The sequence below is a fragment of the Pristiophorus japonicus genome, chromosome 3, assembly GCF_044704955.1.
Source record: "Pristiophorus japonicus isolate sPriJap1 chromosome 3, sPriJap1.hap1, whole genome shotgun sequence".
Taxonomy (NCBI): domain Eukaryota; kingdom Metazoa; phylum Chordata; class Chondrichthyes; family Pristiophoridae; genus Pristiophorus; species Pristiophorus japonicus.
This window is the reverse complement of record NC_091979.1, coordinates 198,716,347-198,729,382: the sequence shown is the minus strand read 5'-3', so window position 1 is coordinate 198,729,382 and position 13,036 is coordinate 198,716,347. Positions and strand designations below refer to the sequence as shown.

The following is a 13,036-nucleotide window of genomic DNA, read 5'->3' as shown; positions in this document are numbered from 1 at the left end:
AATTCCCTTCTAAATGGTCAAAGCTCTAATTTTAAGATTATGTCCCCTTGATTTCTCCCATCAGAGAAAATCATTTATCTGTATCTAGCCTATCAAACCCTTTTAATAGTTTAAACACCTCAATCAGATCACCTCTCAATCTCTTTTCAAGGGAATACAAGTAAAGTTTATGCAACCGGACCTCATAATCTAACCCTACAAGCCTTGGTATAATTCTGATGAATCTGCACTGCATCAAGGCCAATACATCCTTCCTGAGGTGCAGTGCCCAAAACTGAACTCCAGATGGGGGCTGACCAAAGTTCTCTACAATTGAAGCCTCACTTTCTACCCTTTGTATTCTGGTCTCCTTGAGATAAAGGCCAACATTCCATTAGTTGCTGGATGTTACGCATTAACAAATCACTTGCCATAATTATCTAGAGTACTAACCACTGTTGCCTGTATAAATGCAGATTTCAGGCTTTAGTGAAATTTACATTTATATAGTGACTTTAACATAGTAAAACAACAACTTGTATTTAAATAGCGCCTTTAATGTAGTGAAACGTCCTAAGGCACTTCACAGGAGTATTATGTGCTGCGTAAGTAGAAATTAGCGCAGGTGACCAAAAGCTTGGTCAAAGAGGTAGGTTTTAAGGAGCATCTTGAAGGATGAGAGAGAGGTACAGAGGCGGAGCATTTAGGCAGGGAGTTCCAGAGCTTGGGGCCTAGGCAACAGAAGGCACAGCCACCAATGGCTGAGCGATTATAATCAGGGATGTTCAAGAGGGCAGAATTAGAGGAGCGCAGACATCTAGGGGGTTGTTGGGCTGGAGGAGATTACAGATATAGGGAGGGGCGAGACCATGGAGGGATTTCAAAACAAGGATAAGAATTTTGAAATCAAGGCGTTGCTTAACCGGAAGCTAATATAGGTCAGTGAGCACAGGGGTGATGGATGGGTGGGACATGGTGCGAGTTAGGACACGGGCAGCTGAGTTTTGGATCACCTCTAGTTTACGTAGGGTGGAATGTGGAAGGCCAGCCAGGAGTGCGTTGGAATAGTCAAGTCTAGAGTTAACAAAGGCATGGTTGAGGATTTCAGCAGCGTATGAGCTGAGGCAGGGACGGAGTTGGCCGATGTTAGAGAGTAGAAATAGGCAGTCTTAGTTATGCTGCGGATATGTGGTCGAAAGCTTTGTCAAAGAGTGACTTAAAGGAGGAGAGATAGGTGGAGAGGCTGAGAGGATTCAAAGCTTAGTGGCTAGTCAGCTGAATACACAACTGCAAATGGCGGAGAAATGAAAAATGTCAGAATTGGAGAAATGGTTGTCGGGCTGGAGGTAGTTACAGAGATATAGAAAAGCAAGGCCACGGAGGGTTTTAAAAACAAGGAGAATTTTTTAAATCGAGGCGTTGCCATACCGGAAGACAATGTGGGTTAGCAAGCACAAGAGTGATGGATGGATGGGACTTGATATGAGTTAGGATACAGGCAGCAGCAAATAACTAAAAGCATAGCCCTTTAAAAGACAAACCTCAAAAAATCTGAACACTCAGGCATCAGACTTATTGTGGTCCCGGAACTGCAATCAATATTTAGTCGCTGCTATCACTTCTATCAAATCCCAAAAGAAATAAACACAATATATAGAAATTATAGAAAATTAATCCAACAATTAAAAAAAATTAATTCTTGGGATGTGGGCATTGCTAGCAAGGCCAGCATTTATTGCCCATCCCTAATTGGCCTCGAGAAGGTGATGGTGATGTGCCGCCTTCTTGAACCGTTGCAGTCCATGTGGTGAAGGTACTCTTACAATGCTGTTAGGTCAGGAGTTCCAGGATCTTGACCCAACGATGATGAAAGAATGACGATTTATGTCCAAGTTGGGATGGTGTGTGGCTTGGAGATGATGGTGTTTTCCATGTGTCTGCTGCCCTTGTCCTTCGAGGTCACAAGTTTGGGAGGTGCTTTCTAAGAAGCCTCAGCAAGTTGCTGCAGTGCATCCTGTAGATGGTACACACTGCAGCCACGGTGCGCCATGGTGGAGGAAGTGAATGTTTAAGGTAGTGGATGGGCTGCCAATCAAGTAGACAGCTTTGTCCTGGATTAGTGTTGATCTTCTTGAGTTTTGCTTGGATGGGCGCAGGTGTAGCAAGTGGAGTGTATTCCATCACACTCCTGACTTGTGCTTTGTAGGTGGTGGAGAGGCTTTGGGAAAGTTGATAATCAGTAGGATACATCAGGCACTTCCCTTTACTTCAGTGGCGTCACTTCTTACGCAGTCAGCAATACTGCCAAATATAAAATTTAACAGCCTCCACGTGATCAACAGGATCAGTGACCATTATATTATGGGTTTCCTCATCTGATACCACCAAGTCAACTTGTTAAATGCACTGTCCCAGCATTGGTGCATCAGCATGTTTGCATCATGCTGTAATGTTAAGCAATGACAGACTGAGTGGGGGTAATTTCAACCTAACTTATCGGTCAGAAATCCCACCGAACAGGGTGGAACGGCGCTTTTACACATCGGCAAATATTGCTCGCTAATGACTTTAATGGAGAGTAATATTGGGCAGGGTGTAAAATCTGATCTCGTCAGTTTCCAGACAGGTGGGTTAAGTTAAAATTTTCCCCAGTGCCTCTTTTAGGTTCAATTATCATATTTTTAAAAAACTGGTGAAGCAATTTTCTTTGAAATTGATGAAGACAAATCATCTGCATCATCATCCCCTGCCATCACTCTGCCGTAGACCATTCAGAGGAGGTCAATTCCGTGGAGTTAAGAGAAGACAATGTCTCGTCCTGAATTAGCTTGCACTGGTCCTATAGATAACTGCAGGCAAAAAGGAAAGCGCAAGTGCTGGAGAGCAGCACACAAACCGGTCAACTGAGTAGGTCAAATTAAATGCCAGATTTAGTTTAAATGCCCTTACGTATGCAGCGTGCGTCAGTCAGGAAACCAATACTGGTTGAAATGTACATTTAAGTGGTCAAAGGCTACCAGATAACTCAGAAGCAGCAAAGTTCTTTTCCAGCTTTTCAAACACTCTCGCATTAACACCAAGTGACACGGTGAAGTGGAAAAAAGCACCTTTCGAACGGTTCTGGCAGCACAAAGTACACGTAGAGAAATGCAAATATTTAATCTTCAGTTCAAGCAATTCCATGAGCAAACGAGGTATCTGTAAACTACATTATATTTTCGTGCAGAAATTATCCTGCTGTGCTCAAGAGGGTTGCAGACATTAGCCTCAATAGCGTTGCCTACCTGCATAGTCCCTATTAAGTCCTGGACGCTAAAGATTAAATGTATCCTAAAGTGTTTAACAGCCTAAATAATTACATCTTAGAGTTGATACTGTGCATCTCCACCACTCCCACCCGCTAAGCCATGGCTTACCGCTATGACAGGCTTCACGATCAGGTTCCTAGTCGGGGTGACATTAGATTGAGATGCACCTGGTTGGAATAATGCAGGTGGGAGCAGTGCAGGGTCACTGCTTCTCCGCACCAGAAGTGGTGTGCCTGTGGAGAACAGAGCCAGAGGTCAGTAGGGAATCAGAAAAGCACGTAACAATAACCCATCTAATTAAGACTAATTAATACAATTTTTCCAAACAGCCTCATATTAAAAAAAACTTGTCCTTTATTTTTATGATGAAAGTATTCAAAGCATTTATGCATTCTTAAACTTAAAACATGATAATAAGTTAACTAAAATGACATTATTACACAGATAAATCAAGGTGGCACAATAAACACTGAAGCTGTTAACTATTTGCACGATTATGCTGTGAACTTTCAATGCACTCCAGTACAAGAGACCATATAATATCGTTGATAAAGTTAGTCCCATAGTATATGCAGCCCGGTTACCTAGGAGAATTAAATGGTTTTATATTAACCAGATTAAGTTTTTTCAGTTCACCAGCAGATACTGAGACAAGAGGAAACGGTTATGAAAATGGGGAGCTGGATTCATCCTCTCCAAGGGGATGAGGAAGAAGGGGTGCCTAATGGGATACCTCCACCTAATCAGGTACAGTATGATCCAAATGGAAGTGGACAGGACACAGGAGCTGGAAGAATCTCCTTGGGTCCCAGATCTGGAACCACCTCCTGTCCACAGACATGACTCGCAAACCCCGCCAAACTCACAAAATAGTAAGAGGCATATTGTGAATGGTAGAAGGACAGATGGCCAAGGGTATAGGATAGCCAGTGGCATGGTAATCATATAAGAACATAAGAAATAGAAGCAGGAGTAGACCATATGGCCCCTCGAGCCTGATCTACCATTTAATAAGATCATGGCTGATTTGATCATGGACTCAGCTCCACTTCCCATAACCCCTTATCCCCTTCACTGTAACCGTCCATTATATCAAGGCGTGCAAGGACAGGAGCACGGTTGTACAAGCAGTACTGTTCAAAAAAAAACTCATCCAAAGGCTCCTTCTCCAATGAATAAACAGATTTGTGGGAAAAGCGAATTATTTGTCATAAACACATCCCAGGGCCAACAAATGGGCTAATGGTAATCCCAACTCAGATGATATTGTACCACGATGTGCATCACGAAGTGGTATCTGTAACATTGAATCTGACAAAAGTGGGACTACCTCGGTAATGCAAGCCTAAAACAGTGTGGCTACATGGGCGAATGATCAAGGGATTTTGGCAAAGAGCCAGTACAAACTGCATTGAATTCGGGGAGAGTGATGGGCTTGATCGTACCTTGACAAAAATGGTGCCAAGGCTATTGGGGAGAATCATTGCAGAAAGCAGTGAGGCCTGATTAATATGTTGCAACTGGTTTAATGCTAAAAATGGGGTAAACCAGATTATAGAAGGGGAACAAATCGTCTTCAACGAAACAGCTCGAAGTAATGTATGGATCTTGGTTAGTGGAACAATTCTAAGGAAATCTGCAGCATATTGCAGAGGGAAAACTCTCTTGCTGGGTAACTAATTGAAAACTAGGGCAATGTCCACTTATCAACTTACTAAGACTCTGTGCCAAGTCAGAAGGTTGGTACAGGTGTACCCGGTGGCACGAGTGTCATTTACATCACTCTGTTAGAGATAGTATGGTATGAACCAATCGTGCCTGAGAAAATTTAGTAGGATACAATTAATACCGGAAATGTAACCCGAATGAATGGGAAAAACACATGTAGCTCCAGGCCGAATTGGGTGTGCTCAAGCTCAGGACATATTCATTTGCCTCTACAACGTGGTAGAACATGCAGCCTCTGCATGTGCGTTTAATTGGGATGGGATAACATGGAACTGCACCATGAAGGTAATTGCGGGACAGCATTTTCCCATACGATTGGTAGAAAGAGGGAAGGGTGAATATTGTGTCAGCACCATACACCGGGAATACCAGTACGGTACCAACCTGACTTGTCCCATTGCGATGGGAATATTTGTTTTACCCCCGTCCAAACTGAGAGACCTGGGGCGCAGGTTTCATTAAGTATTTATTTGCACAGGCAAGTAAATATCACTAAGGAGTTAAAAATGTAACTGCCAAAGGGAAGATATAATGAATTTGGATAGTTAATTAGGCCAATTGAGGACCAAGTACAATGGGCATTAAATGAAATGGGGGTGAAATGGGGAACAGAGGGTCACAACGGCTAGACACTGAGGTGATACTTACGGTACATATGATTGAGATAGTCTGACAATGAACAATGAGACGATGTGTGATTTTCATGTTATCTATTGTCTAACAGCAACCGACCGGCACACACTATCAGTATATGGCGATATATGACATAGCCAATATAGACTAAGAAGTTCAAGACTTAGCCCAACGTTTGAGAACCCTTTTACTAAAGGGAAACGATCTGACTTCACAGTTGTCAGAAACAGGGGATGAGGTCGCCAGACAAATGCTGCAAATCGAGGAAATCCAAGAGCCTCATGCCCAAACTATCAATAAGATAAGTGTGCGACTAAATGATCTAACCCAAGAAACACATAAAGAACTTGTATGTGCAACATATGGCACATGGTTACTCGGGAACATCCGATACAATATAAACCAGATGAAACAGGGAAAAATACCCGATTGGACAAGTAATGAGCAGTTGTCCAAATGGACTACGGGTGGTATTACCCTCTGCGATGTTCACAAGACAACACAAGTTTTTGTCCCCACGTAATTGTATCACCGGAGGTGAAGGTGATAGGTATGGTCTTAGCTATCCCACAAATGGAGGGCGCAGAGGCCGAACCTCTGTGGGCAGTACGGAACATTGGCGAGATACAAGATCAATCCCGGGTTTTATTCCAGGATATGCCCCCTATGTGGTGAACAGCCCCCTTATAGTCAGGGAAGTACTGAGGTGGCAGCCCGGGATGATGGGATGTACTGCGTGTCTACCAAGGAAAATTAGTACAAGTATGGTAATGTCATATGTGCGATCTCAGAACCTAATTTCTGTTTTACGCCCAAAGCTGTGGTCCAGATAGGCCATCGATACCTATTCCCACAAAAGGAGGAACGCATAAAGAACATTACTTTGAACAACCTGGGATGGAATGATAAAATGAAACAATTCGAGATACCAAGTTGGCAAGACACTCCCCGTCTCGAAGAACATTTGACGCAATTGAAAAAGGACATTGAGAAAGTAAAAGGACATTATCAGGAGATTTTGGAAGATACCATACAGCATTCGAAGGACATCGAAGAAACCCTAAAGGATACTCAGTGGTAGAAACATGTATAGAATTGGGGAATGAATGTGGATATCCATCAATGGATTCGTATAGCTTCTCATGTACTGGTGGTTATTACAGTTAGGGCTAGCAGTTGGATGGGGAATTGGGTTATGCGTGGTTTGCAGAAAGAGGCAACTCAGGAAGAAAGCAAAGGCTTTAATTATGGAACAGCAAAAATTACTAGCCGAGCACCCTGAAATACTCTGAGACAGAGGTTACGTGCCGGGTCCCCTAAACCATGTGGCTGATCACCATAGAATGGAGCAGCGGACACAGGACAAAGTAGAATTAGGTTGGTATTCTTGGGCAGGGTAGCCAAGTACCAAAAGGGGGGACTGAAGTGGGGCCTGTGAGCCCCACTGTAATTATAGGGTTAAGAAGGGGTCTCGGGGCTAACAGGCTGTTTGCAATGAATCAGCTTTTAGGTCGCTGAATAGGCAGTTTAGAATAACATGTTGACTTTGTAAGAACTATCCGAGGTCACATACTGAGGGTTGTGGGAGTCCTTTAAGCTCTTTAGGCATTTTGTGGTCACACAGGAGATGCACAGGAACAGTCTTGCTTTCCTCAGTTCCTCTTTTAAAATACGTCTGTTGAACGGATCTTCTGATTAAATGCCTTTTAGAATCCACATTGGGCTCTCCAATGCTGCGGTCTATCACAGCATCACTGAAGCCTAGCAAGGTTCATGGTAGCAACAACAGATTGTGGTCACATCAGTCATACCTTTTTCGGTTATGGAGTCGGTACCTTAATGTTACGCGAGCTAGGCAGAAAATAGAGGCGTGATTATGTGACATGGAAGGAAATGGATCAGTCACTGTGCATGCGGGCTTTAAACTAATCAAATTTTGCCAAAGGGTTGTGCACGCATGTACGTTTAAACATATAAAAAAGCTGTTGGAAACTACTATCAGTGGAACAATGTCCTGGCTAGGACCTTTCCCCGCCGGTGCAAAATAAAGACTACTTGAATTTTCGAGCACAGACCTGGTGTTGAGTGTTTATTTCAAATACTCCACTTCAGTAACAACACAAAAGTACTTCAGTAGCTGTAAAGCACTTTGAGATGTCCGATGGTCGTGAAAGGCATGATATAAAACCAAGTCTTTCTTTCTTTAAGTGAGGTGCTGCAGAGCTGCCAATGCCCACAGAACTATACCCCAACATGAGTCAGTACCTTCAGGGAAAGGGAAGGCGAATTTAGAAATTATATAGGGATGACATCACAGAGCTGAAAACTGTGGATTAACAGTTCATTTTTAACGCAGAATCCTAGGAACGCATTTTACTACTAATTTGGGTGCTCTAAATGTGACCAATCTGAAAGCTGCACAACCAGCTAAACAATCACTTGAAGGGGGAAAAAAAGGCATATGTATATAGGACCTTTCACGACTTCGGAACGATCTCAAAGAGCTTTACTTCCAATTAGGTACTTTTTGAAAAAGGCCATTCAGCCCCTCGAGCCTGTTCCGTCTTTCAATTAGATCATGGCTGTTCTGCATCTTAACTCCATTTACCCACTTTGGCTTCATATCCCTTGATACCCTTAAAAACCTATACAATCTCAGTTTTGAAGATTTCAATTGACCCCCAGCCTCAACAGCTTTTTAGGAGGAGGGGGGGGGGGGGGGGGGAAAAGAGTTTTCCAGTTTTCAGATCATCTCTTTGGCGTCCAGTTTCGATGCAGCACTGGCAGCGTATTGGGAGCAGGTCTTCCACCAGACGCCCTCCAACATGCAGGAAAAAATGTAGAACAAGGAATCTCACGGCTCAATATTGAGAAATGCATGCTTTGAGGTTTATGACCAAGAAGACTGACAGTAGATTGCTAATTCACTTCTTAAATATAAAATAACAGCTGTGATTGTCTTTCTGGGAGACAAATTAAAGTAGGCTACTTTTTGAACCAAAATAAGAGAGTCTCATTCCAGATTTGGTAGGTCAGACATCAAATGCTTCACTACACACATGCACATGGTAATAGAAGTGCAAAAGTAAACAAAATCCTGTCAAAACCTTGCTGCTACTCTCCCAGCCAAATATGGACAATCTGTTTGTAGATTTAATTTGTTGTCTTTGGGAGAGGGGAGTGGGTGGGGGGGTCAATGTCATCAGCTGTAGTATTAAGGTAAAGTAGCTGCTTATCTTCTATCAATTAGCCACATCTCAGTAAGATTGTTATTCACAATTTGGTCAAGCTAAGCACGCAATCAACAGATAAGCACCTCTGATAACCAGTAATGTGATCGAAACCTGCTCAGGGTAAAACAGGTGGACTGACAAGCGCATTTGTTAGACAGGACCACTGCATGAGAGTAAATCCATTTTAGATTACACTGTCGCTCTTTTTAAAACGTAATAAACCATTTCCAGTGCAAAGATACCCTTGGAACCAAAGGTCCGTCAATCAAGTCTGGCAGAATTTTTGTAGTACCTTATCGACATTACAATTTATATTATATTGGGGGTTAGCTGTGGTTCAGCAGGAAGCACTCTCATCTCAGAGTCAGAAAATCGTGCGTTCAATTCCCAAACACTTGAGCAAATAATCCAGGCTAACACCCCTGTGCTACACTGTCGGAGGTGCCGTCTTTTAGATGAGATATTAAATCGAGGCACTGAGAGGGGGAAAGTAGGAAAAATTAAATCAGCCTGCTTCTGACTACGGCCCTCTGCCGGAACTTTGCTGCGGATGGACAGGATCAGACTCAGCTGCAATGTCCTCTGCAGTTGAATAGCCGCTGAACGCTAACATGGAGGATGAGCAATTAGTTGAGGTACAGTTGCCCAGGCAACAGTGGAGGGGGCCACCAGAAGAATAGGCCCAGAATGGTGAGTGACTTGGTGTTAGGCTGACAAGACTTAAAACTATTTTATGTCATCCAAATCTCTCAAGTATTTACATCAAATCCTCAGCCACCTGCTACAGCTTGTTAAAGCTATACTTAAACCAAAGAAATTCTGCTTCAATTTGAATCAGGCCATAACGACCCAAGAAAGATCTAATATTGTTCACACTCTCCTACAGTATTAATTGTAGCTCTAATTCATAACAAAGTGGCAGAAGAATCATCATTAGTCATTAACAGAGCTTTGCTTCTCCAGCTCAGATTTATTTTTCCTTCCCATTTTCTCCTCTCCTTCAGTGGGTAGCACTCTCGCCTCTGGTTCAGAAGGTTGTGGCTTCCAGCACCACTCATAAGAACATAAGAAATAGGAGCAGGAGTAGCCCATTCGGAACATCGAGCCTGCTCTGCCATTCAATAAAATCATCACTGATCATCTGCTTCAACCTTCCCAGACTATCCCCATATCCCTTAATATCCAAAAATCTATCAATATCAGTCTTGAATATACTCATCAACTGAGCATCCACAGTGTGTGAATGTGTTAGTCTATTCCGGAGAACTGAGCACATAATCTAGGCTGACACGCCAGTGCAGCACTTCCTCAGTACTGCACTGTCAGAAATACCATCTTTTGAATGAGATGTTAAACTGAGGTCCCATCTGCTCCCTCAGGTGAACGTAAAAGATCCTGCAGCACTATTTTGAAGAGCAGAGGAGCTTTCCCTGGTGTCCTGCCATATTTATCCCTCAACCAACACCGCTAAAACAGATGATCTGGTCACTATCACATTGCTGTTTGTGGGAGCTTGCTATGTGCAAATTGGCTGCTGAGTTTCCAACATTACAACAGCAACTACACTTCAAAAATTACTAAATTGGCTGTAAAGTACTTTGGGACTTCCTGAGGTCATGAAAGGCAGTACAGAAATGCAAGTACTTGCTTTTTTGGTTTCTATTCCTGTCTCACATGAGTGCGCTTCACCAGAAAATGGACACAGACAGTAACCTGCTGTTGAAGGTCCTTCTTCGTGAGAGAGATTGGACGGCAAATGTCTGTGTACTGTTCGATTGTGAGGAGCATCATTGTTTGTCCTCTTATGGCATCCACAAATATGCCAGAAACTGGATTGGCCATCCCTTCCTTAGCCAAGGAGTGTCAAAGTCCAATAATGCTTACTGTGGCACCCTGGTTGTGTTAGTTGGCCGTGGTGCCCCTGGAATAGGGACGATAGAAGAAAATGCAACCAGAATTCCTGCTCTTGATTATTATCCCTGCTGGAACCAAATGTGTGTTATTGTGAGGAAGGATTGGGCTCAACTACAATGCCCTCACAGGTGAATAACTTACAATGTCCACCGTCAAGGAGCACACATGCAAAATGGTCATACACAGAACATATCTGAGAGGAACCACCACCTGACGAACCAGAATTGCCAGATAAAGAGAGACAGAGAGACAGGGGGAAAGAGAGAAAATAGATTAAAGGTGGGCGGAGGGTGGGTGCATAAATGGAGAATGCAAAGGTGAATTTGCAGCTGTAATGCAATAGAGGCATTAATACTCATTTGTATCAACTCTCTTTATTCTGATTAGGAAGAGGGCTTTGATGAAATAGCTTGCACAGCACATTGCAAATAAAACCTCTCCTGTGGCCGGACAAAGACAGCAGGGATAACAAGGTACCTTTCGGATCAGACTCAGTGACGCTGGTTCTAACCATGGCTGCTCTCACATGAAGGCACCAACTCGCACAGTGGTCTACGCAGAGTAATGAAATGGTAAATATAAATGGGAGATTTGCATCGTTTTGTTAACTGTGCTGGTGTAAGATTGACAGTGAGATCAGAGCCTAACAACAGAACATTACTGGAAGGAAATCTCTCGTGCTAAAGAGAGTCCCAATGTATAATTTAAAAGATTAGATTGATTATAGGACAAATGCTAAACTGCCTTCCATTCGCCCCTGAAAGTCACTCTAGAAAGTGCCACCCATCATTATCTGCTCAGACTTACAATCACAATTACCCCCATGTCATCTCACTTATTATTTCCTTCCCCCCCCCCCCCCCCTCCACCACCACCACCACCCCACCACCCCCAAGTATGGTTGCCAACTCTCCAGGATTGACTTGGAGTCTCCAGGAATTCAAGAATAATCTCCAGGACACTGCTGCAAGCAACTCAGGAGAAACATCATAAAGGCAATAACATTTTTTTTTAATTTCTTTGAACATTTTTGTTCATTAGTTGTAAAAATATCAGATGTGGAGGGAAACAGCTGTTGACTGACAGTGAAGAATCATCCTATGGGGTAATGAAGAGTCTTTTTGCTTTCCAATTGACCGTGGGTAGGCAGTACACCGCGAGGATGGACATGTTGGGCGACCAATGGCGGGAGTGTGGGGTCGGAGCGATAAGGGGTCATGCGATGAATACGTCCAACCAGAGCTGGCAACCTCCCCCCCCTCCCCCCCCACCCCCCATGAATGTGTGTGGCACAACACATAATTACTACTCTCTCTCTTTTTTTAAACTTAAGGTGTTGAATTACTCTGTATTTTCCCCTTCCCCTGGCACATACATGCGTCTAGCAGGGTTATGCAGCCGAAATAGCTGAGAGTGCAGGTGAAATGCTCCTGAGAGACAGCAGCTGCCATTTTTCAGCAGGCTATTAGGATGCAAACAACAAATCCCAGTTTGATCCCATTTCCTGTACAGTGTGAATCTGGCCTCTGCTCAGTTTCTCTCCCTAGCAGCAGTACTAAAACCAGGAACACAGCCAAGTGGAGGTAGCAAATTCGGATTATTCTCTCTCTCTCTCTATTCCTCCCTCCTCCTCTTTTTCCTCCTCCATCCCACCCTCAAAAAATAGCAATCTCACTCAAAGTAGCCAAAAGATATGGGATGAAGAAAAGAAAGGACTTGAATTTTTATAGCACCTTTCACAACCTCAGGATGTCCCAAATCGCTTTACAGCCAATGAAGTACTTTGAAAGTGTAGTCACTGTTGTAATGCAGGAAACATAGCAGCCAATTTGCTCACAGCAAGGTCCCACAAGCATAAATGAAATAATGACCAGGTAATTTGTTTTAGTGATGTTTGTCAAGGGATAAATTTTGTCCAGTACACGGGGGAGAATTCCCCTGCTCTTCTTCAAAATAGTGTTGTGGGATCTTTTACGCCCATCTGAAAGGGCAGACTGGGCCTCGGTTTAACATTTCATCTGAACGAAGGCATCTCTGAAAGTGTAGCACTCACTCAGTACTGCCCTAAAGTGTCAGTTCAGATTATGAAGTCAAATTTCAGGAGTGAAAAAAGAAAGCGCTATATTGTTACAATACATGATGCTCCGAGATTGGGATTACAGCAGATTAGAGGAAGCTTAATTCGCAATTAGCTAGCTGCATTACACCTGGCCCGAAAGCGTTTGGTGTTGACACGGGAGG

The 13,036-nt window shown here is 43.3% G+C and overlaps 1 protein-coding gene across 3 annotated transcripts in view; it reads right to left on the bottom strand.

Annotated features, from left to right (window-relative positions):
• Positions 1-13,036, bottom strand: part of LOC139260068 (partitioning defective 3 homolog B-like) — a 1,396,127-nt gene that overhangs the window by 925,593 nt on the left and 457,498 nt on the right. For all 3 annotated transcript variants that reach the window (XM_070876196.1, XM_070876197.1, XM_070876199.1), the window contains one exon: positions 3,396-3,520. In XM_070876196.1, coding sequence (XP_070732297.1) covers positions 3,396-3,520 — 125 coding nt within the window. The remainder of the gene's footprint in view (positions 1-3,395; positions 3,521-13,036) is intronic.